This window comes from Meriones unguiculatus, chromosome 14 (genome assembly GCF_030254825.1).
Source record: "Meriones unguiculatus strain TT.TT164.6M chromosome 14, Bangor_MerUng_6.1, whole genome shotgun sequence".
In the NCBI taxonomy this organism is placed as follows: domain Eukaryota; kingdom Metazoa; phylum Chordata; class Mammalia; order Rodentia; family Muridae; genus Meriones; species Meriones unguiculatus.
Window position 1 is genome coordinate 19,431,382 of NC_083361.1, and position 25,428 is coordinate 19,456,809.

Below are 25,428 nucleotides of genomic sequence, written 5' to 3' on the forward strand. Positions count from 1 at the left end.
AGATTCCAGAAGCCAACCTGTCTTTACCACAGCGTGTTTCATAGAAAAGATTAAAAGCGGCAGAATGCAGTCGTGATAAGGTTGGATGAGTACACCATATACTGGTAAATTATTAAGTAACCCCTGAAACCCTCTGTTTAGCATCAACTTGCAGAGTTATTCACTAACCTGCTTCTAGGCCAAATTTGATCACTGCAGACGCTATTTGTGATTGCTTCATGGGGGCCCTTTTTGTTATTGTTGTTTTTTGAGACAGGGTTTCTCTGTGTAGCAGAGCCCTTGGCTATCTTAGACTCACTTTGTGGACCAGGCTGGCTTTGAACCCACAGAGATCACCCTGCCTCCCCAGCGCCGGGATTGAAGGCCTGCACCACCACACCCGGCTACGGGGTCTTTTCCAAGGCCCTTTTCCCAAGGAGCTTTTCTCTATGCACTTTTTGTTCAGGATTTTGCATACCACACACAGAAATGGTCTATGAAAATAGCATCCCTAAAAATGAACCCACAGGCCCACCCCAAAATGAATAGTCTGTTGGGTTTGTTCCTTATTTCCTTTGAAAATTGTTAAAGAACGCTAATTACTCCCCCCCCCAAATTTGGAACTACTTGCTTATTTATTGTGTTAGGGAGGTTGTGTATGTCCCAATATGCAAGTGGAGGTCAGAGGACAACTTGTGGGAGTCAGTCCTTGCCTTGCACCATGTGGGTTCCTGGCATCAAACTTAAGCTTATCAGGTAAGGAAGCAAGCACCTTTACCCACTGAACTATCTGGCCTGATCTACTTTGGTTTGCTTCTGCCTGTGTGTTCTGTTCTCTGAGACTGGGTTTTGCTATGTAGCACAGGTTGGTATCAAACTCACAATTCCCCTCTGTTTCCCTATCTCCAGCCCTGAGGGCACCACCATCCCCGGCTAATATTACTTTGTTATTACTTTTATATTTCTGATTGGCATTCCCCTATAAGAAGGAAAAAACTTTTTCTCATTTTATATCGCCATAGAATCGTCAACAACAGGTTGCAATGTTACTATTACTACTTATTTTGATATACTCGTGGGCTGGGATTGTGGCTCAGCACTTTTTCTTGAATGTGAGTGGAGGGGGAAAAAAGAAAAAGAAGGGAGAGGCAAAAAGAGAATTAAGTATGTTATTTTGATGCTGTTGTTTTTAGCAGTGCCTTCACAATAACTCTTAGAAATAACACAGCTTTCCTGGGCAGTTTCTTTGATTTTCATGACTGTTGGGCAAAGAGGTCATCTCTCCCCTAAGTGGGTGCCAAAGGTTTCTTTGTAGTACAGACTGTGGCTAGACCCCTGGGTTTCTAACTCTCGTTCTTGGTGCCTTCTAGTCTATTACGGAGTCTTCCTTAAGGAATGAAGAGGAAAACCTTGCCAGAGCAACCTCACGGTAGGGGTAGGTGTGATGGCGTATGCCTTTTATCCCAGCACTCTGGAGGTAGAGCCAGCCTGCATATCGAGCTCCAGGCCAGCTGGGGCCGTACAGCAAGAGCCTGGGCAAACAACATAAACACACTTCACAAAGCGGAGGCTTGTTCGTCCTTCACAAGCCCACCTTCCCAGGGGCAGGTGCTCAGCGTTACACAGATTTGAGCAAGGTGCATGTTACAACCCATAAGAATGAGGAAGGGGCTGGAGCTACAGCTCAGGGGTAGAATGATTATCTGAAATGCACGAGGCACCCTAGTACCGGAAAAAAAAGGAAGAAAGGAAAAAAAGAAAGAAAAATTAGGGTTAAGTTTTTCTTCGTCCAAAGTATCCAAGATCTAACTCTGAGAACCTGTAATTTCCTCCTAGCAATTTCTCTTATTTTAAACCATAGTGATCTGTGTACATTCTTTAAGGCCACGACTGACGCTTTTCTTTTATTATTATTTTTTTGGACAAGGTAAAATTACTACCGCTTTCCACTTTAGTTCTAGTGACTTCAGGAGGTACCTAGCGGCTCACTACTGCCAAAGCTGAGCGTTTCCTCTCCTTCTCTCCTCACTTCTGTGACCATTTTCCTCCTTTCCTCCACAGACGTTACCAGCTCACCCTCAACACCCTCAACAGCTGCGCCGACCTGGCCATGTTTGAGAGTTTCCACGTGTGAGGGACCCAACTATGCTAAAAGCTCAACCCGAGAAGCAGCAGTTTTAGGTCTGCATCAACAACCGCGACGCCTGCTCCGAGGCAATACAAACCTTAAAAAATATATATTATTATTATTTTTTTTTAATGCAAAACTGCCGGCAACTTTTCCCAAGGGAGGCGGCTCCCACCGGCCGGACCCGGCCTTGGAGGGTCGAGCGGGGCTGGGGACCGCCGTTTTGGGGGTTCATTTCCATCCCCGGGGAGGCCGGGGCTCCGACCTCCAGGAGCAGTTTTCCCTCTACAGCAGCGTTCTCTCGGTCCTAACCTCGCGACGAACCCCGCGTCTCCCTCCGCGCGTCACCGAGGGCAGAGCCGAGGAGGGCTAGTCCGCTTCCGAACCCCCTCGGGTGGGAAGAGGATGCCCGGAGCCGCGAAACCCTCGGCAGTTGGGTACAACACGGCCGGGAGCAAAGGTGGGGTCGCCGCAGGCACCTCCGCGCTCCGGAACTGGAGCGCACTCACAGAGTAGCCGCGACGCAGACAAAAGGGGAGGGGCCGCCGGCCGCACCCTCTCCGCTCTTCCCCGCCTCCTTTGTTCCCCTCCGAGCTCTGATTGGCCGGCGGCCCGCGAACCCGCGCCCTAATCCGAGATCCTATTGGCTGGAGTCGCTGCCGCTCTCCCGGCGGCCCATTCGCGATTGGTCAAGTCGCCGCTCGGGTTTGAATCGTCTCCCCGGCTTGGGAGGGTTCTGCCAAAGTGCCACGTTGGGCCGGGCAGCGGCCGTGAAGAGCCGGCTCCGGGTGCCACCCGGGGCGCGCTCTCGCTAGGGCACCGGCCGTTGGGCGGCGGGAGCTGCGGCGGGGGCCGGCGCGTCCCGCCCGAGGGCGGCTCTGGCTGAGGGCGGCGGGGCCGGGGGACAGCCCGGGGCAGCGGCCGAAACGGCGGGGCGGCGGCAGAGCCCGCTGCCCCCGGACGCCCCCGGAGAAATGCTGGCCGATAACCTGGTGGAGGAGTTTGAGATGGAGGAGGAGCCCTGGTACGACCACCGGGACCTCCAGCAAGGTGAGGGGGAGCTCGCCGGGGTTGGGGCTCGAGGTCGGGGGCCCGGTGGGGCGGGCGGGGGGGGGGGCATGGCGGGTGGCAGGTGTGGAAAGTGCTAGAAAGTTCCTTGGGTTGGAGGTTCGGGGTGCGGGGCCGGGGGTCTCCCCGCGCTCACCTGGCAGAGGATCCGCCCATCCCGGCCGCAAGGAGCAAGCGCGCGGCCCACGGCTCTGCGGATGCGCAGCACGGGCTGCTGCGCAGCGCTTGAAGAAAGCGCTTGGGGGGGGGGGGGCTGAACGGATCCATCCCCTTCGTGCACCTCCGAGGTGGGCAGGGGTGGGCGGCTGACCGGGCTCCGGGTCCTCCGGGTCCCGCTTTCCCTCAGGCGCCTTCCACCGCCGGCGGAGCCTGCAAGCCGCTGCAGGTGGGGGGGGGGGGGGCAGTACTGCTGTGCGGTACCCGCGCCATCACCCTGCGAGCAATTGTTTTGTTGTCCTGTTTTCCAGAAAGCAGAGGCTGAAAGAGTTAGGTGGACTCCCCAGAGCCGAATGTGGGAGCGAGTGTTTTTTGATCTCACTCTCCACTCGGGATGAGGAGCCTTGCAGACACTGTTCAGATCTTAGCATCCCCCGTTCAACTACTTCCTCAGTTGGATGTCAGAATGTTTTGGTTTGTTTTAATCTATTACTTAGGCGTCGTTCATCAGGTGCCAAGTGCAGTTATCTGAGGACAGTTTTATCACGCCCTTTGTTTTCTTTGCATTCGGTTTTTCAATTAAAAATTATCCTGCCTTGGTGTTCTTGCTTGCCGCATCCCCAGAAACAGTCTCAAGAGTGCCCTCGGACTTAAGCCAGTGTCCCATTTTCTTGCACGTTGGTAGCAAGAGTTTGTGTTTGGGGACACTGATAGGCCCTAGTCACCCTGATAGGCTCCTTTGGTTCTCCCAATAACGTCAAGTGCTGCTATAGTTACCTCTGGCTGGAGGAGACACTGTTGGGGAAACTAGGTTTTCACTGCAGGCTGCAGAGCACACATTCTGAGCCACCGTGCGTAACGATCTCCAGGAGTTCTTTCAAGCATCCTCTTTGTGCTTTTCTGCGTAATTCTTCCCACTCGAGACTTGTAGCGAAATTTTATCCGTTTGGGTTGGCTGTTAAACACGCTGCTGCCTGTTCACAATTCCACTGAATTTGACAGAAAGGGGAAAAAAAGGTGGGCTTGAATGACCCATACTTAGAAAAGAGAAAAGGAAAACGAGTGCATCTTTGGAGAGGTGGTAATTTGTTTATTTTTTAAAGTTTATTTCTGTTTTTCTTTATTCCTTAATGTGCAACGACCTAAGCCCAAATGGATCCCTGTACCACTGTAGTTGTTCATATAATCCAAGCAAGAGATTCTTCATTACCATATTTAAGAAGCATCCAAAATCTCCAAGGGCAGGCTGGTCTCCCGGATCTAACATCATATATAGCGCATCATAATAGAAACTTGATTTGATATTTATTGGCCTGAATTGAAGCTCTCACACAGGATTACTGTTTTCACAGCTCTCCTCCATCCAGTGCTCTAGTCCTCCCAGCAGCCAACCCCCCTTTCCAGGAGGTTATCAGGAACAACCAGTTGTAATATCTCGGTCTACTGAGAAGTAAACAGAACATGTTTGGGGCTGTGTGTGGATTCTTCTGATCCAAATGAAGTTGTCACGTCTTCAAGTCTTAACAAACCCTAACCTCTGAACTTACTTCTTCGCTGTCAATCTCCATTTGGAATTTCTTCTATACTTTTCAAAGGCTTTAAAAGCTGTTGCCACAGTGGACTTTGCCATAGCTTCTGTATCATAAGCAGCCCTATAAAGTACAAATGGAAGGTGTGAAATCCTGTTAGCTTTTCAGCCTGCCTCTGAAAGAATGACAGCTGCTCTTTTGAGCATCTTTTCCCCAGTTTTGCTCTCTTCTATGTTAAACAGTTTTGTGCATATGGTGTGCTGGGATTGATCCCAGTGCCTCAATCCATGCTAGGCAGGCAGTGTACCAGAGCCAGCCTAGAACTAAACTTTGAACAGAGCTTACAGCTGTTCCTCAGGAACAAATTGTTTTCTCTATCCTAGGTATTAATGTAGGCCGTGGCACCACTGTCCTGTTAGGGAGGCAGGACTCCTACTCCCTGGGCTGCTGTTCATGAAGCCACTCAGTAGAGACATCTGAAGGTGCTCGTAAATGTGGACCCTCAGCACTCGCTTCTAAGTAGTTAGGTAGCAGCTCTGTCTCTGTGTAGATTAAGGAGCTCTAATCGGATTTTCTCATGTGTTCTCCATCACCTTCGTTACTAACTTAGGAACATCTGTATTTAATAGATGACCGAAAACACTTTACCAAAAACATTGAGGCTTGTTTAAGGTAAGGTCTTACTGTGTCCCCCAAGCTGGCTTTTGAAATCAGGCAATCCTTGTACCTCAGTACCCTAATTAGGATTTCAATTGCTGTGGTGAAACACCATGAGCAAAAACAAGTTAGGGAGGAAAAGGTTTATTTTGCTTATATTTGACAATGTAACCCATTACTGAAGGAATTCAGGGCAGGAACTCAAGCAAGATTGAACCTGGAGGCAGGAGCTGATACAGAGGCCATGGAGGGGAGCTGCTTACTGGCTTGCTCCCCATGGCTTGCTCAGCCTGCTTTCTCATAGAACCCAGGACCACCAGCCCAGGGCTGGCCTCACCCACAATAGGCTTGGCCCTCCCACACCCATGGCTAAGTAAGAAAATGCCCTCCAGGCTTATGTATGGCTCTCTACTCTGGTGACTATACATTGTGTCAAATTGACATAAGACTGGCCAGAATACTCAACCTCTCATTGAGCTTAAATGTGTAAGCCATAGAGCCAGATTTTTATTTTGGGGGTGGGGAGGGAAGTGGGGGCCTCATACCATAGAGTGTATATGTAGGTCAGAGGATTACTCGTGGAAGTCAGCTCTCTCATTCCACTGAGTGGGTCTTGGCAGTTGAACGCACGCTCAGTCAGTGCTCTTAACCACTAAACCACCTTCCAGCTCTTTACTTTTCTGAAATAGGGGCCTGGTGTGTAACCCAAACCAACTTCAAACTCAGAGCAGTCTTCCTGCCTCAGTCTGCTGAATGAAGAGATTCCATGCCCGGTTTCTCTCGAGTGTATTATTACTTTGTGTTGGAGGGGAAGTGCATGCCAGCTGCTGTGTGGAGTCATAGAACAACTCTGGTGCAAGTCCCTACTCCCTTTCCGTAACTTCTCAGGATCAAATTCTGATCCCCAGGCTTGGAAGGCAAACACCTTTGCCCTCTAAGCAAAATTTTATTTTATGTGTATGTTTCCCTGCATGTATGTATGTATGTATACTAGAAGATGATGTCAGAGCCCCTGGAACTGGAGTTACAGGCAGTTGTGAGCTGCTATATGGGTACTGGGAACTGGACCTAGGTCCTCTGCAAGAGCAGTAAGTGCACTTAGCCTCTGAGCCATCTCTCCAGCTTCACGGCCTGCTTTATAGAACAACCTACAAGGAAAAAAAAATTACAACTGAGCATAGTGGCAGACGTGGTGGTACACACCTTTCTAGGTGGATCTCTGTGAGTTCGAGCCAGCCTGATCTACATAGAAAGCTCCAGGCCAGTCAAGGCTATATAGTGAGACTGAATCTTAAAAAACAACAACAACAAACATTTTCTAAAGCACTGGGACTGTTACATTTTTTTATTTCATAATTTAGTAATGGATGCTATTATCTAAGTTAAACAAACTGTGTTAAAGTTTGTTAGGACCTTCCTTTCTCTTCAAATTAAAATCTAGAGAACATTCTAACCTCAGTCAACTCTGATCTCCTATTCCTATCTTGTTACATATAAAGTTGCACAGAGACAAAAATGCTTTGATGAGGAGCCGTTTGTTAGAGGGCTGAGCTGGCACGGGAAGAATACTGACAATGATCTTTGGACACAGTCCTTTCTGGGACAGCAAGAGCCTTCTATGTAGGAAATGATGGTGCTTGCTTTGAAATGTGCCTCAAGAACAAGGTGGAAAGGCTTCAAAGACTGTTTTCTTCTTTAGGCCAGCTGCCATTGCAGTTGTCACTTGTGGAGCTATGCAACCTTTAGAATAAGGGTTTGAGTTGCAGGTGTATAGATCACCAAATGAAGTTATAATTTTAAGAATACTGAAATGCCTTTGCAAGATGAGTACGGTCTTTGTAAATTTCAGAGTGAGCTCATCTCCAAATTCCTAATGTGCACTTAATGCTGAATCATTGTTTAGAGGGTCATTAAAACTGACACCATCGCTTTTCTTGATGTTTATGTTGAGGTCTTGTGTGTGTGTGTGTATGTTCTCAATTATAGTAATGTTGGTAACAGACATTGAACAGGAACGTCACCAAATGACGCATTTGACTTTGTAATAGGAAAAGCTTCCAGCCTTGATGTAATTGAACTACTGCTGCAGATGACAACTCTAGAGTGCTATCCTCAGCTTTCTTGCTTTCTTGCTTTCTGATGTTTAAGAAACAAGTAAAATGAAGAGACTAATAAATTCTGTAAGGAAGAGCTTTTTTAAAGACTCAGTCAGCTACTGTTGACGCAGTAGCTGAGTGAGCGTGGAAAGCTGGCAGCCTGCACTGTGAGAGTAGAGCATATTAGGGCTCAGGATGTACTCAGAGGTAGAGCCCTTGCTTTTTGTATATGAATGAGGTCCTGGGTGTGATCCCTGGTACTTAAAAAAAAAAAAACCTGCCAAGATTGACTAATGAAAGAATATCAAACGTATATAACACTGATACATTATAAATCTATGATATTTATAGTGACTACCTAAGCCAGGCCAATTCAGGAGGATTTAGAAAAGGCAATGGAAATCCTTACTGTAATAGATAAACAGGTGTGCAAAGCCTCAGAACTATGTGATTCCCTTTCCTTTTGTGCCTTAATTAAAAAATAAAGGACTTCAGCAGTCTCCTGTTCCCTCCACCAATTACCTTAGAAACACTTCCAGGGCTTCCTGCCAGCTTTTGGCTCCTTTTGGTCATGAAGGCCAGATGCTACACAACAGGAAATGACGTGTTTCAAAGACTGAAACAGTTGGTTGTCTTTGTACTTAACTGGTCTGAAGTAATGTCCTATTATACAGTGTGACCTCACAGGTGCCTTCTTGTAGTTACGCTTTGACTTGCTAGAATTCTAAACAGTCCATGAAATATTCAAAACACTGAAGCTTTAGGTTACTGAGCCTGGTGGGGCCTCTGTTTAACTCGATTAAGGACTGAGATAAAGATGAGTCTTGGCTTCTTGTTTATTTGCCGTTGGCTAATAAGAAAAAAAAAGAAAGAGGCTATATTTGACTTGCAGTAGCAGGAAACTTGCTCGTGGCTGCTGCTAATTGGCATAAGCAGTTCATAACCGAATGGAAGTGCGTGAGGAACTCACGTCTTGATTCTGAAGACGTCTCACTTCAAATGTTTTTGTCAGTTCAGTTTGGCTTCAGTTTTTTTTTTCTTAATTTGTGAGAATTGGCCTTTATTTTGTGAGAGTTTGTTTTTATTTTGTGTTTTTTGTATTTTCTATTATGTATATTCATTGCATGTGGTACTGTGCTGTGGATAAACATTTTCATATCAGTATAGCTATAATATATGATGAGAATATTCCCTTCCAATCTCCTGCCCACACTTTGATCATCCCGGTCCATTGGTCCATTTTTGTACCCCTAGACAATTTTGCTTTTACTACTTTATCTCACACACACACACACACACACACACACGACTTTATGTGTCTGTGTCAGCTCAGGTGTTAACTGCTAGGTAAGATTTCCCACCCGCCTTGGTGAGGTGTTACACTTTACAACAGGCCAGCGGAAAGACAGGCAATAGGAGATGCTAACGGTAATGCTGCATCCCTAGTGGGGTGTTTCAGTGTTGTTGTTATTTGTTTGTGTTAGATTTGTTTTCTTTTCTATGTGTGGTGGTTTTGCCTGCATGTTTGTATGTGCACTATATGTGTGCCTGGTACCTTTGTAGGCCAGAAGAGGGAGTCAGATCCCCTGGAACTGGAATTAATGGATGGTTTTCAGCCACCATGTAGGTGTGGGAATTGAATCTGGGTTGTCTGCGAGAGCAACAAGTGCTCTAAACCACTGAGCCATCCTCCATCCCCCTGATGTCTTTATTAGTGTGATGGTTGCATGTGGGCGACACACACACAGTACATAGCTATGAGTAGAAGATAATTGTTGTGCCATTAGCCATATGCAGTTTTTGTTCTTGTTTGTTTGGGTATTGCTGGTTTTGTTGTTTAAGACAGAGTCTCTGCATTGCATAGCCCTGGCTCTCCTGGAATTCATCTATATAGAGCAGGCTGGCCTTGAACTCACAGAGTGCTGCCTGCCTTTTTTATTTTTTGAGACAAGCCTCACTCACTATGTAGTAGCCCTGGCTGGTTTGGACTGTCCTCAAACTGACTGAGATCCATCACCTGCCCCTGCCTGCACACTCTGCCACTCCTGCACAGTGAATGTAGTTCTTTTTTTTTTTTTAATAATTTATTTAATATTTTATGTGCATTAGTGTGAAGGTGTCAGATCTGTTAGAATTGTCATTACAGATGGTTGTGAACTGCCATGTGGGTTCTGGGATTTGAACCCAGGTCCTTTGGAAGAGCAGACAGTGCTCTTAACCACTGAGCCATCTCTCCAGCCCCGTGAATGTAGTTCTTTTTTGTTGTTGTTTTGCCTTTTGAGACAAGGTCTCAATGCATAACGCTGGCTGGCCTGGAACTTGCTGTGTAAACCAAGGCTGGCTTTGAACTTGTGGCAGACTCCTGTTTCTGCCTCCAGAGTGATAGGATTACAGGTGTCCTTCACCATCTCCAATTATAGTTTATTTTTTGTTTGTTTGTTTGTTTTTGTTTTGTTTTTTCATTCAGTTAAAAACAGATACTAACTTGGCTGGGTGTGGATGTTCTTTCCCTGGCTGAGCTGGCCATAAATACCCAAATGGCTGAACTCTTCATTTCACCTGCTGTCACTCACAAGTGATTAAAGCCCTATATTAGGGAGCTTTGTAATCTCCTCCCTTAAAGTAGCATGTGAACATCTTTCTTCAGCCTTAAAACTATATAGTCATGGGTTTGAAGATTTAGTTCAGTGGTTGAGTGCTTGCTTAGAATGTACAAAGCCCTGGAGTTGAGCCCCAGCACTGAAGAAGGGAGAAGAACCAACCTATTTCACAGCTGGACATGGGGGGCACATTCCTGTAATTCTAGCACTGATAATGTGAGGCAGAAAGATTGAATTTAGACCAGCCTGAGATAGCTGGGGAAGGTGGCACCGCCTGTAATCCCAGCACTTAGGGAGGCAGAGGCAGGTAGACACTGTGAGTTTGAGGCCAGCCTGGTCTTCAAAAGGAAGTCCAGGACAGCCAGGGCTACTCAGAGAAACTTCTCGAAAAGCAAAAAACAAAAAACAAAAACAAAAAACAGTCTTAGTTATGTAGTGAGACTCTATAGGAGGTGGTGAGAGGGAGGTGGTTAGGGATGTTACTTTAGATCATTTGCCTTGTATGTGCAAGGCTCTAGCGATGGGAGAAGAAAAACAAAACACTATGCAGATGGGAGTTGGGAGTCTGGGTGACGTGAGTTAGAACCTGCTGACTTTAGTTTCTGCCTTGTCTGTGACTCACTGTGTGTATTTTGTTGAATACTTTAATAGTTTTCTCCTTCGGGTTGTCTCATCTGAAGAACTAGGTTTTATAGCCTATAAAAGCATACCAAGATTAATGTCTGTTAAGTGTTTTGAGCTGTTGGTAAAGGCTTTAGCTTGTGAAGACAAGATAGCATTTGATTGGCTTCTTTACTGGCCTTAATGTAATAAGAGTAATATATATTTTTAATATTGTTAAAATTGAAATCATAAGAGAACACATTTTAGCAACTATTAGTATGGTTCATTTTTAAAGAGTGATAAATTTGTAAGGTGAATATTCTGGATATGTGGTACACATGGTTTAATCTCAGTTGCTTGGCAGGATGAGCAAGGTTTTGAATTAGAGATCAGTCTGGTCAACAGTGGGATCTTCACTTGAAGAATGAACATACTGTTTCCCCCTTAGGCCCGTGGCCCGTTTAGTCTCAGGGTTTTGGCCACTTTAGCAGTGCCAACCATAGGTTCCAGTTCATGGAATGGATCTTTAAGTCCATTCCAAAAAGAAAACTTGTTGGATACTCCATAACATTTGTACCACTATTGTACCAGTATATCTTGCAGGCAGGTCACTGTTGTAGGTCGCAGGGTTTGTAGCTAGATGATTTAGTAATGTCCAAAATACCTTCCAGCCCCGTGAACACTAGCCATTAGAGATGGAGTTTCTAGTTAGGCACCGTCTTTACGTCTTTGGGTTAAATAACGAAACTTAAGTGTTGTCTTAAGCAATAGTGCCTTACCCTTAGGTTGTGGAGATCAACCCATAGGTTGTGATGTGTAGGGGCTTCCTGGGAACCCCTTTGGCCAATGACCCAACAAGATGCAGCCCAGGCTTGGCACTGGAGGTTTGACTTGGTGGCAGAAGATCCCTGGTTGGGGTATTGTCTACCCTATCGCTGAGTGACTCCGTTTCAGTTCCTTTTGTTTGTGTATGTATTGTTGTCTATATATTTAAGCTTCTACATTAGTAGAGTTCCATCTAGTTTTTCAAGTGGCTTTTAGTGTTAGTTGTTTCTCCCTGTATTTCCTCTTTTACTCTTTCCAGTACTGGGGAGGATCTGGGAAGAGTTGGGGTAGGGAAAAGACATAATCAAAATACCTTGTATGAAAAAAAGCAAGAAACGTGGGTATATTTAGAGCTGAGCTGGACTGGTGTGTAGTAGGATTTGTTGCTTTGTATTTTTTTTTCCTCAAAGCAACCCAGCACAGGACGAATTGTGTTGTTGGGTGGGCGTTACTATATAACAGAGTTTGTTGTTTTTGTGTTACCATTAATTCTAGGTTAACTTCTAAATGTCAAAAGTGAAAGAAAGATGTTTAACCTAGTGGACTGATGTTAAATCTTATTTGTCATCTTTTAAAAATTAAGCTTAAAATTATGTGGGGTTTTTTATGATGCGTATTTGTATTCCAGTAGCTGGAGTGATCTACCATCACATAGAATACAATTTGAAATTTCTCTGGCATGGCTTGTAACATCTTTTATGATTGCTCTTTGCCTGTTTTTCCCATTTCGATTCACTCCACCCTCTGTTCTTGCTTCCTTCTTACTGGCTACTTGCCAGGGTATACAGTATGATAAGTTATTTCCTGGCTCTTCCATGATGACTTTCCATCTTTCAAGGCATAGCTAAAATTAGTTTCCTCCTTACATAATTTAACTTTTTGCCCCTTGATAGTCAGTATCAAATTAATCAAGAAATAGAGCATTGAAGTCATGTTGAAGTCTGTTCCTTTTCTGTATCTCTGTGTCTAGTCTGAGGCGCTGTCCTGCCTCACTCACAGTTAGTGTCTTATTACTGGGCTCTGCCTTTGTCCTATTCAGGGACTCAGCCTGTCAAGCCTCCCTAGTCTCTCCGCCCACTTTGGAGTAAAAAGCAATGTCTTAATCTCTACTTTAGTACTCCCCAAGTTGGCTGCCTTGGAGTCCTTCTGATTTATTCTCCTCCCTGTCCCATTCTGCTTCAATCCCATGCCCTTTAAGAGCTTCCCTCAGGATTCCTCCCGGGGCCGTTGCGCTTGCTTTGCCTCTGCCTGGATTCTGTTCCCTCCCACCCTGTTGTGGTGTCCTGTGGTGTAGTCCGCCCTCCTCCATACACCTTCCTCGCTTCACAGGATCTCTTGAGTGCTGGCAGTTCTGCATTACATATTCTTCTGGGCTCCGTTTCCCCACGGGCTGTAAGCTCCAAGAAGGCAAAACAGTTTTTAATATCTGAGCTCCTTACAATCCCCAGTGCCTAAAATGTAATCTAGTTTTACTGAATCTGTATGTGAATGTGTGTGAACACAGTGTCAGAGCAACATTTGGGTGACAGTGCGACCGCATTTGAAAATTGAGTGTTGATGCGCTGTCTAGCCTCCCCTAGTTGCCTAGGAAAGTCAACAAAGCAGGGGCTTCCCTGTTCTGTTAGTGTAGCCAGAGTTGAGAAGAGCAACAGACGTCTGTAGACCAACGCCTTCTAGAAGTGCTCTGTATACTGCAACCGAGTTTGAAAAGCTCCCTCTATTATTCCATTTGATTACACTCTGACATTAACAGGGTAGTCACTTCTCCAGATAAGACAATTAAGCATTGAGACCGTTACAAAACCTTTCACCATACTGGGGACTGGGAAGGTGGCTCAGCAGTTAAAAGCATGTACTGTTGTTGCAGAAGGCCAACGTTCAGTTCCCAGCACCCACATGAGGCAGCTGACAACCACCTGTAATTCCACCTCAGGCCTCTGTGGGCACTTGCACTCATTTGCACATACCCACAAGCACAAAGACAGAAACACACAATTAAAAATGACAAAAATGAAAACATTTAAAATCACTTTTCTAGAACGTACTAGTCAGAATTGGGTCTTAATACCTTCCTGCCCGGGGGTTGTTGCATTTTCTACTGTATCATAGAGCTGGCCCATAAAGTGCACTACACAGATAATTATTTCAGTTACCTGTGTCACAGTAATTGCTGGAATTCTTAAAGTAAAAGCCCTATGCTCTGGCACCCCCACCAAGCTAAGCTCAGCCGCCTGTCTTCAATACACCCTTAAAGAGACCGGTGATAGTGAAAAACAAGAGTTAGTGCACATGGCTACCCTGGGAAGAGGAACAAATGCGAGCGGCCTAATGACTGCGTCCCGTGCCCAGGTAAGGGAGCACTAAGGGGTAGGTGAAGACAGGGAAAGAGGCTCACGGCACTAAGCGTGCTGGTCAAGAGGTGTTCCTGCCACCATTGTTCGGCTCTGGTCTGCCCTGTAGGGTGGGCTAATCAGTTGTCAGAACGGCCTTTCCTTTTCCCTGGTAGGGGATCCGTGGGGAGACTTTAATTATTTGGCGTCAGCGCACAGGTCTCAAAAATCTTTTTTTTTTTTTTCAGGGTGTCTACATTGCCACTAATACTTGTTTTGTATTTCTTTTTATGTTCTAACTAAATTTCTATTCCTGGGCTTGTAATATAGCAAAACCTGTCCTATTTGCACGTGTCTAAGAAGACAGCTGACAGTGAGCTTTAAGACAGGGAAGCCAGAGCGGCGGTGGTTGTAGTAATTGGGAAGCGGGAGCTGGGAAAGCAGGGCAGCCTTGGCTGAGAGGGGAGAGGTGGGTGGAATAATGTGGTAGCGCCTGGCGCTGTGTTTAAGGGAAGTAGAATCAAAAGCATATTGCAGCTTTGCCTAAAGGTTTGATAGGGCCTGGCAGCAGCAGCGGCAGTGGTGGTGCACGCCTTTAATCCCAGCCCTTAGGAGGCAGAGACAGGCGGGTCTCTGCACTGGAGTTCAGCCTGGTCTACAGAGAGCGTTCCAAGACAGCCAGGGCTACACGGAGAAACCCTGTCTTGAAAGACTAAACCAAAAATAAATAAACAAAATTTAAAAAGGTGTGATAGGAATTCGGTGGGGGAAGGGAATGAGAGTGAGAGACAGACTTGTGAAGCAAGTATCTTACTCCTGGTTACTTTCCCATTTGATTTGTTGCTTTAATATCTAGTTGCCTTGAGAGTCCAGGATAGGGGGTTGGGGAGATAGCTCAGCTGTTCAGACCATATACTGCTTTTGTGGAAGACCTAGATTAGGTTCTTAGCACCCACATCAAGCAGCTCGCAACCGCTTGTAACTCCAGTTCCAGGAGATCCAATGCTTGCTTCTGACCGTCAGTAGTGCACCAACCCTCACAGGTGCATGCGAGTGCGTGCACACACACACACACACACACACACACAAAGTTCAAAGGAAAAGTGTTCAAAGAATCCAAACAACTCTCTCTATTTTTTTTTTTTTTTAATGCAGTCAAGACTAGGCTATCTTAAAATCTCCTCTGCTGGTGCCACTAGTCCAAAAAAGTCTTCAGTGTGAATGCGGGCATACTTTTAGAACAAGAACAAAAAGTTATAAATCTCTTTTGTTGAAGAGACATCCTAGTGTGTTTAACATTGTTTCCCTGGTGCGTGTATGTTAAAGGCAAAGACTTTTGTGCTCCTAACACTCTGTGAGTTGTTTCTTCACCTAAAAGATAAATTATATATAAAAATGTCATATGGCAGGTTGGCGATATAGTTCAATATAAGTGCTGTTTCTTTAGTGGGAGGACGTGAGTTGGGGTCTATTATAACACCCTTATAATAGACATGCACGCAATTCAAAATAAAAATTCAAGAGTCCACACAGCAACCTTTGCTTTGACAGTTGTACTCCCGGCAGCGATGGGAGTTTTGGAGGCTGAGAGGCGTGCGTGTGCTTCGGCGCGATGACTCATCTAAAAAGCAGAATGTCAGGATTTTAGTAAGTTTGTTGCCTAATAATGATCTTCTAATTGCAGTACTGAACGGTCATTCCTGAACGAATGCCCACGTCTCTATGAAGTAGACTTCCGTCTTTCATGTCTGACAAGGGTGCATGAGAGAGTACTTTACCTGCCAGCAGGCCCCAACCAAATTCTAAGTAGGACTGGCATTTCTTTCAGGCCATTCTGCATTCCACTGGGATCTGACTTCATTTGTTGGGACTTGCTTCGTTTATTTTGGGAACTAGATTATATAAAATGTTGATGTGAGCTCACACTTGCCCCATTCTAAGATCTTTTTGTTGCGCTAGATCTCCAGCTTGCTGCTGAACTTGGAAAGACGCTACTGGACCGGAACACTGAGCTGGAGGATTCTCTTCAGCAGATGTACACAACCAATCAGGAGCAGTTACAGGAAATTGAGGTAATGGGAGAGCTACATCATCTGAGGTGTGGCTCTTTGCTCTTAGACCAGTAATCTACTGCTAAAATAGTACTTGCAGCTAGAAACAGTATTCAACCTCTAAGTAGTCTTTTTTTTTTTTTTTTGAGAAGTTGAACCACCAAAGATACTTTCTTTTTTTTATTTTATTTTATTTTATTTTATTTATCAGTTACATTTTATTAACTCTGTATCCCAGCAGTGTCCCGATCCCTCATTCCCTCCCAGTCCCTCCCTCCCTCCCTCATCTCCACCGTGCCCCTTTCCAAGTCCACTGATAGGGGGGACCTCCTCCCCATTCATCTGATCCTGTTTTATCAGGTATCTTCAGGACTGCCTGCAAAGCCCTCCTCTGTGGCCTTACAGGACTGCTCCTCCCTTTGGGGGTAGGGAGACCAAAGAGCCAGTCATTGAGTTCCTGTTAGAAATAGTCCTTGTTCCCCTCACTTTGGGAAACCAATTGGTTACTGAGTTACCACAGGCTACATCTGAGTGGGGGTTCTAGGTTATATCCATACATGGTCCTTGGTTGAATGTCAGTCTCAGAAAAGACCCTGTTCCCAGATATATCTGGTCCTTGTGGAGCTCCTATCCTTTCCACATCAGACTAACCAAAGATACTTTCTTTAGGTTTTCCTAGTATGTAAGTCTGCTCTGATTTAAAAAAAAAAAAAAAAAAAAGTCGTTTTTTCAACCTTGGTAAAATATACAAGAAATAAACCATCTAGTATTTGCCAGAATGTAAAGCCGAATGAAGCTTTACTTAGTTTTTTAAGGTTTCTGTTTGTTTTTTTGTTTTTCCCTTTAAAAGTTAATGTCCTGAGCCAGTACTCAGGAGGCAGAGATAGGTGGATCTTTGTGAGTTGAAGCCCAGCCTGGTCTACAAAGGGAGTCCAGGAGAGCCAGGGCTGTTAAAAAGTCAGTCAATGCAACATGTAACATATACAGGAAAGCATGGTTGTGCAGACCAGCGTGCACACAAAGATCCGCACGCACCCCTGATGCTCAGCGGCACCTGCCCACACTGTTGCCATTCCTTGCACACTGTTCCTTGGTGGCACCTCCCTCCCTCCAGCTAAACCAGTCCAAAGTTTTGTTATGTTATAAAGCAGTATCTAATTTTATAGTGTGTGTAAATTCCCTGTGCTCAAACTCAAGGAATTAATAAAATTCTTGGTATTTACTTGCTTATTTATGTAATCGTTCATTTGGGATAGGAGGTCTTGGTCTGTAATCCAGATTGGCTTCAGACTCGCAGTCTTCCTGCCTTAGCCTTTATGAGTTTCTATGAAGCAAACACACCCATCAGCTGGCACTCAGATATGGAATGAAAACGTTATCAGCCCTTGCGGTCACCACCCCAACCCCAGTAACCAGCATCGCATCCAGTCACCCTAGCCTAGCCTCTGTGTGAACGTCGCGTGAGTGGAATGACCTGTGCAAAGTTTAAACTCTGTCTTCTTCAGTTTCACTTGGTGCTGTGGACTGCACTTGCTGACTGCACATTCTGGCACTAAGTTATGACTCCCCAGCCTTAAATTTCCCAAAATGTTTGTTGACAGTGTTCCTCACTAAATAAATAATTAAAACATGGGGTGGGGTGGGATGTTTTCCTATTTAGAAAAGTAATAAGCCAGGTATGGTAATGCACACCTTTAATCCCCAGCACCCATGCCAAGACAGGTGGACCTCTGAGTTCAAGGCCAACCAGGTCCACAGAGTGAGTTCCAGGACAGCCAGGGCTACACAGAAAAGCTGTCAAAAATTTTAAAGAAAAGAAGGAAGGAAGGAAGGAAAACAATTATGGTTGAGAACCAAAAAGTCAGCACCTACCCTAGTACCCAAAGGAATTTAAAATGAATTTTAAAATATCCTGGAACAAACTAATCAGGATGGATGGATGAGAAATATTGGTAAATTGGGGAAAATCGTAGGATGAATTCCTAAAACAGCTCTTACTTACTATGAAGAATGCCAAAGACTTATTTGGGGGGTGAAGTGTGCACAAATGGCACAAATGTAGAGTTAGGGCAACCTGCAAGAGTCAGTTAGTTCTTTTCCACTCTGTAAGTTCTAAGGAAAGTCATCGAGATGCAGTTTTTAAACATCAAAAACAGTACTTAACAAAAACATTGACCATCATTTATGATGGCTATTTGAAGCCCACTAATAGCCTTTGAAAGAATACTTGTGTTAGTATCATAATCAGTCTTTGGAAGCCAAACATCATGGCATACACCTTTAATGCCAGCACTTGGGAGGCGGAGGTGGGCAGATAATATCTGTGAGTTCAAGACCAGCTTGGTCTGTAGAGTGGGTACCAGGCCAGTCAGAACAACAGAGTTGAGACTTTGTCTCAAAAAAAAAAAAAAAAAAAAATATATATATATATATATATATATATGTATTTTTTAAGTTTTTTGTTTTATGTATATGGGTGTTTTTTTTTTCTGCATGTATGTCTATACATCATATGTGTGTCTGGTGCCCATGGGAACCAGAAGAGGACATCAGATTCTGGGGAACTGGAGTTATAGACAGTTGTGAGCCTCCGTGTGGGTGCTGGGAATTGAGCTCCAGTTCTCTGAAGTACCAACAAGTGCTCTAAGCTGCTGAGCCATCTCTCAAGCCCTAAAAATTTTAAAAATAGTTGAGTAAGCTATTGAAAGAGATGGTTTTACTGGCTTCAGAAAGACCTGTAGCTTGTCTGCGTGCTTATTTGAACACCCAATTTTAAAATGACATTTATTATTTACCTGTATTTGTACACACATACACACGCGCGCACGCACACACATCTAGGTACCTACGGCAGTCAGAGGACAATTTGTGGAGTCTCATTCTACCATTTGGGTTCCAGGGAACAAATATTCGTTTTCAGACTTAGTGGCCAGTGCCAGCCCTACACATCTAAGTTCTTACAGAGTTCAGAGAAAAGTAGGCTTTGTTTGCCTGTTTGTTTTCAGATCCTGGGTGGCAGAGGGAGGCTATGGAGAGAAATAGGATTTGACACCCATCTTTCCTGCAGGCCCTGTTCCTGTGACTTTGTTGCTTTGACACTTGCACTGTTCCAGCAGGACTTGTAATTGCCTGTTAAAGTGGTTCCACTTTTCTTTTTTTCTTTTTTTGGGTTTTTTTGAGACAGGGTTTCTCTGTGTAGCCTTAGCTGTCCTGGACTCACTTTGTAGACCAGGCTGGCCTTATAACAGGGATCCACAGGGAATTCAATTTTGCAGAATTCATTCCTTCTTGGGAATAGGGGAAGGAGAAAAGAGGGTGTGTGTGTAGGGGTGTATGTGTGTGTGCTGTGCACACCAGCAGCAGAGATCATGTGTTTTCTTCCATTGCTTTCCACAGTCCCTTACTTAACCTGGAGTTTACCAAATGCCCCAGGGCTGGTATTACAGATGTACACTGCCGTGCCAGCTTTTCTTTTTTAAATATTTACTAATTTTATGTTTATGGGTGTATTTTGTTGTTTTAGAGGCAGAGTCTTAATGTGTAGTTCTGATTCTCTGAGACTCACTATGTACTATATAGACCAGCGTGGCCTTGAACTCACAGAGCTCTAACTGCCTCTACTTCTGAGTGCTGGGATTAAAGGCATGGGCCACCACGCCCAGCTGTGTACATAAGTGCGCTGCATGCCTGTTTGGCGCCAAAGGAGGGCGCCAGGTCCCCTGATACTGGACTTGTGGATGGTTGTAGGCCACCATGTGGGTGCTGAGAACTGAACCAGGGTCCTCTGCGAAAGCAGAAGAACCATCTTTCCAGTCCCCTTGCCCAGCCTTTCAGGTGGGTGCTAACGGTGGGAACTCGAGTCCTCGTGCTATGTAGGCAGCACTGTGTCCATTGAGCCGTTTCTCCAGCCCCCCTTTTCTGGGAATTTAAGAACATTTTGTGCTTAGTTATTAATACTCTTTTATATTGTACTTATTTCTTGGATGTATTTATTCTTTCTCATTTCCTATAATAACACTGAGATAACACAGAAAGCACTAAGGCTTTCTGTGTTTGTTCATGGTGCACACAGTAGGTAATTGGTTAATACTTTTGAGATCAGTAGTTTTAGAGAGAACAGTTTAAAGGCCCTGAGTACTTCTTACCCACCTCTGGAGACATGTAGAGGGCGAGGAGGGGGCCCCCCCGGGCTGTGTGTTCAGAGACTGTGGGCATAAGCTCTTGATGACATCTGCAAACAGCGCTCAGCGTGTGCAGCGCTCTCAGGTCTGTGCCGCATGGTGGGATGGTGGCAGATGTTAGCACTGTGCTGGTGGAGGGTGCCCGAAGGGATGATGACACCACGGGAAGGACGTTTTGGACTTATGTAAATATCACATCATTCTTTACTCATTTTCAGAATACTTAGAGTAGAAGAGTCAATTCTCAAAAAAAATCTTTTGATTTAGTGGACATTAAAAAATTGGCAGGCTAGGTTGAGGGAAATAGCTCAGCTACTACAGAGGCTGCCGTGGAAACAGGAGTTTGGATCCCCAGCACCCACATAAAATCTAAATATGATGGCATATATCTGTAATACAATGGGAGTGGAGACACGTGGATCCCACTAACCAGTCTAGCCTGTGGGTGAACCCCGGGTTCAGAGAGAGACCCTGTCACAGCGAATAAAAGGAAGACACCTAATGTCAGCCTCTGGCCTCCACACACACATATGCTACACAAACATGCACAAGCTAACTTGGTAAGCTTTTAATAGTGTGATTATATGTGACTGTTATTTTTATATTCCTACTTCCCCGGCCCTGTATGTCCTGTGGTGGAAATATATTACTGTGATCAGGGAAAATACACTTTTCATTGTTTAATAGAAATTATTTCTTCACTATTATTAAAGGTTGTTTTGCACTGAATTTCAAATACTTGGATCTAATCCTTGATTGAAGGATAGTCCTCACAGTGCTGGGATGCCAAATTTCCATATTTTGTTTTTGTTTGTTTTGTTTTCTGAGACAGGGTCTCCGTAGTCCTGGCTGACCTGTAGACCAGGCTGCCCTCAACTCCTTGAGATCCACTTGCCTCTGTCTCCCCAGATTTGGGATAAGGCATGCACCACTATGCCCAGATCCTGGGTGTTTGTTTGTTTGTTTTGATTTGGTTTGGTTTGGTTTTGGTTTTTTGTTTTGTTTTGTTTTGAACAATGAGTTCTGGGGATTGAACTCAGGTCCTCAAGTTTGCAAGGCAAGCACTTTACCAACTGAACTGCCTTCCTGAGGCGTAAGCTGTTCTTGCTGTAAGATGGCATTTTTGTCTACTTGACTGCCGTTCCCACGTCCCCCATCTTGCATTGGTATTTTGTTTGTTTGTGTTGTTTTGAACTGGATTTTTTGGGTTTTGTTTTTTCTTTTCATTCATTCATTCATTCATTCATTCGTGTGTGTGTGTGTGTGTGTGTGTGTGTGTTAAAACTCCTTTTCCCCTATTCAATATGGAAGTCAGATCTGAAATATTATGAATTGAGAAAATGAGTCCATGTATGGACTTTGAGGTGAATGGTGGGAAAATTAACCATTTTCTTTCAATACAAAGTAAAGAAAAAAAATACTAATTTAAGGCCTACAGCTAAGTGTGCATGGCTTGATGCCTGCCTTATGCCTCACTTACTTAAAAGCCAGTCATTTTTCTTTTCAGTTGCTGACCAGGTGAGACTCCCTTGTAGGTTGCCTGTGACTTGAAGACTGAATGACTTTTCAGATTAATTTTGGCTTAATATAATTAAACTAAACTACCGTGTGAAACAAGATTCTTGGCATTCTTGGGTTATCCTTAAAGCCAAGTCCTCTAAGACTAAGATATCACAAGTTCTTCAATGGCTTCGTTGTGTCTTTATCATAGATTTTTGTATAGCAAACAAGAGGCACTTTCTGTAGGTTTTTAGCGGCCTCTTTGTACTTATTTGCATGTTGACTTTCCTGTATGTTGGCTACAAGCCTAAGTTGACAGTTTTTTTTAAGAGGCTTATCTTGGGACCTGTGCACTGTGTGGTTTGTATTATGAGTGTCTGCCCTTAGGCTGCTGAGTGTGATGTTGAGGCCATGGGAATAGAGAATCTAAATTGGAATTAGTGGTTAAATAGGCTTTTTCCCAGGAGGTCTGTAGCTAAGCCCATCACAGAAGCTTTCAAACTAACCCTTTCTTGACGGTTGTACTCTGAGTTGTTTGGTCCTGAACATAGCTGACCTCCCCATCTCATGTAAACATTGAGTTATAAATGAAATGTCTTAAATAGCCAGAAAATATTGTAGAAACAAATTCAGGATATACAGCAAGTAACAAGATCTTGTGGCAACCTGAAAACTGTCATTTCAGATAATGACATATGTGAGTAATACATTATTCTGCAAACCCTCTAGTATGATATGAAAATATTTGTGATTTTTGTTGGTGTGGTTTGTGGCTTCCATTTATATTTGAAGGAAATGCTAGCTTTCAGATAGAAATTTGCAAAATAAGTTCTCTTCCCCATCATAGTTTACAGACCCTCTCTGAACTCTGTCTGTGGACCCAGGCGAAGAGCTGCTGGGTTCGCTGGAGCCAGCCAGAAGCAGCACATTCTGAGGCAGCAGACATGGCTCAGCTACTGAGGTTTTAAGAGCATGTAGTCATCTTGCAGAGGCTTGGAGCTTGGCTCCCAGTTCCTGAATCCGGCAACTTACAATTGATTATAACTCGGGCTCTAGGAGGAATCTGACCCCTCTGGCCTCCACAAGTTCCTGCATCCGTGTGCCCATATGGTACATTCAGATACACACACACTTAAACACAGTGAAAGTTAAATTTTTAAACTTTTCCCTTTACTTTCATGTGTATGGGCATCAGACTGGAGTTACGCACAGTTGTGACAGACACTTGGGTGCTAGAAATTGAAACTGGGGTCATTTGGAAGAGCAGCCACTGCTCATAACGGCTGGGTGATTTCCTCAACCCCATACAGATAAATCTTGTGTGTGTGGGGGGGGTCTTCTTCTCCTGGAAAAAAGGAGAGTGGGGGAAGGGCCTACAGAGGGCGGTGTCTGCCTGCATGTCTTCAGAAGTTTATGGTAGAGATATCTATTGAGTTTGAAGCTGACAGGAACACTGAGGGACGAGGGAAATGAAGCCTGTTAAATACCAAGAGTGCAAGGTTTCTCTTTAGTTGTAGCTACACCGAAATGAAACTCAGAAATAGATGTGCACTTGAATGAAGAAGTCTTGAATTTGTTCTGAGATGAGCCAGGATGATCATGTCAAGGTGAAAAGTTTTTCTCTGTGTTGTAATGGTTGAAAATTATGACAGACAAATGAAAGCTTACTTAATAAACTTTTATTATTTATATGTTTAAAAATATAGCTAAAAACCTGGCGGGTAGAATTTAGTTATCTGTATAAAGTCAGAATTTGGGTGGATTGAGAAGTCATGAAGTAATACAAAGTTAAGGTGACTAGTTTGTAACGTTAAGGGAATTCATGGTTTAAGAGCATAACACCTCCTGGGTGTGGTGGTGCACGCCTGTAACCCCAACACTTGGGAGGCAGAGGCAGGTGAATCTCCATGAGTTTGAAGCCAGCCTGGCTTACAAAGTGAGTTCAGGACAGCCAGGGCTCTATTACGCAGAGAAACCCTGTCTCAAAAAATCAAAATAATAATAATAATGTTACTATAAAAAATGCTGTATCAGACAAACTATAACCTGATTCTAGTGAATGACAGCAACCAAATGATGTAAAGGGGAAATAGTAGCCAATAAACTTCGTTTGAGACTAGAATATAGCTTACAGGTAGCACTCGCCTAGAATGCAGGGTGTTCTGGATTCAATCCCTTCAAAACATGCATGCACATACCCATGTCAGAGTTTATCTTGGTGAATGCTAAACTCCAGAGAGAAAGCCACTGAGCGGCATCCTGCCTGGCCTGAGGCTGTAAACCCTGACTGAGGTGATGGGGGAAATGAAGAAAGGACAGATACATGTATAGAAAAGCTGGGCTTAGGTGGGACATGCTTGCACTGATAGAGGGCCCCAAATGCAGGAGTAACCTGGAACTTAAGTGTTTATTTTATACACCTGGATGGAGGAGGCAGGTTTTTTTGTTGTTGTTGTTGTTTTTGTTTGTTTTTTTTACTAAACAGCTAATAAAGTTTATTTGATTTTTGTTTTGGTTTTTGTGACAGGGTTTATGTAGCACTGGCTGCCCTGGAATTCTCTCTGTAGACCAGTTGTCCTTGAACTGAGAGCTGTCTGCCTCTGCCTCCCAAGATTAAGAGCATGTGTCATCACTGCAGTCCATGGTATACAGGAGGCAGGTTTAGCTAATCTTGGTAGGCAGTTTCTGCAAGGGAGTAGTTTCAAGCTGTAGTCATCCAGGAGAAAGCTGTGGTGTTTGACAGTGCTACATCTATCAATCAGTTCATAAATACTTGTATTTAAGACCGGAGGGAGTCTTTGGCTTTCCCATGGGTCTAAGGCATAGGATCCTTGACATGGCTGTGTCCCTGTCAGCCACATTCATTCTCTCAGGACTTCATCTGCTCCTTGCAGTCACTCAGCTTCCTCGGCTTCCCACACCAGGGGATCAAGAGAGGGGGCATCCAAGATTTTCCATGTCCAAGCTCTAAATTTCTCTCATTTATGCTTTCCATATACTAGTGGTCACAGAGGTTCTGCTAAAATTGCAGACTCTTGTTTCTGTCGCAATCTCCCTGAGTCAACATTTGAAGAGAAAGGCTCTAGGGCCCTGCAGTTGTCTTTCAGGTGAATCTTATCATTGCACATATAAAGCATAAAAACTTATTCTCAATAAAGATGACAGCAGCCACCTCTTACCAAACACTTTCCTCATTTGTCAGACACCAGATTGGGTTCTGTGTATTAACCATCATGTAAATAAATGTATATGTAGATGAAGAAATAATGACCAGTTTAACAGGAGTAAAATGTGTGTTTTTATATGCATACATTGGAGATATTCAAGAGAGTGACTTCTTAAGAGGTGGCTTTGGATTTCATCTTATACACCGTAATGAAGAACAGTATATTCTTGAAGCAGGGATTAAACGGAGGAAAAGGACTTTTGGCTCTTTAAGGGTGGCAACTTACTGGAAGATAAGTAGGTAAAACTAGTAAAGCTTTGTGGTGTGGATTCCTCTAGGGCTGGCTTCTGGCCCAGAAGAGTGTGAAGTTTGCTCACTGATTAGCCTTCGTTCTGCCTGGTAGACGGGGAAGGATGCACATGGAGGCACAGAGCTCTCCTGCATCTGCTTCTCAGCTGCCTTCAGCAGTACTTATGCCAAAAACATGTATTCTGAAGTCACATGTCCTGAGCATGCATGCATGCATGCATGCATACATACATACATACATACATACATA

General features: G+C 44.4%; 1 protein-coding gene across 3 annotated transcripts in view; it reads left to right on the forward strand.

The window, feature by feature from the left end:
* Nucleotides 1-1,108: 1,108 nt before the first annotated feature.
* Cdr2 (cerebellar degeneration related protein 2) overlaps nucleotides 1,109-25,428 on the forward strand; it is a 31,913-nt gene continuing 7,593 nt past the window's right edge. The window contains exons 1-3 of one of the 3 annotated variants that reach the window (XM_021635686.2): nucleotides 1,109-1,414; nucleotides 2,041-2,160; nucleotides 15,931-16,043. In XM_021635686.2, the coding sequence (XP_021491361.1) occupies nucleotides 1,375-1,414; nucleotides 2,041-2,160; nucleotides 15,931-16,043 (273 nt within the window). In that variant the 5' untranslated portion in view covers nucleotides 1,109-1,374. Of the gene's footprint in view, nucleotides 1,415-2,040; nucleotides 2,161-2,867; nucleotides 3,158-15,930; nucleotides 16,044-25,428 lie in introns of those variants that run through there. The other 2 variants (XM_060366913.1, XM_021635688.2) reach the window with 2 other exon arrangements.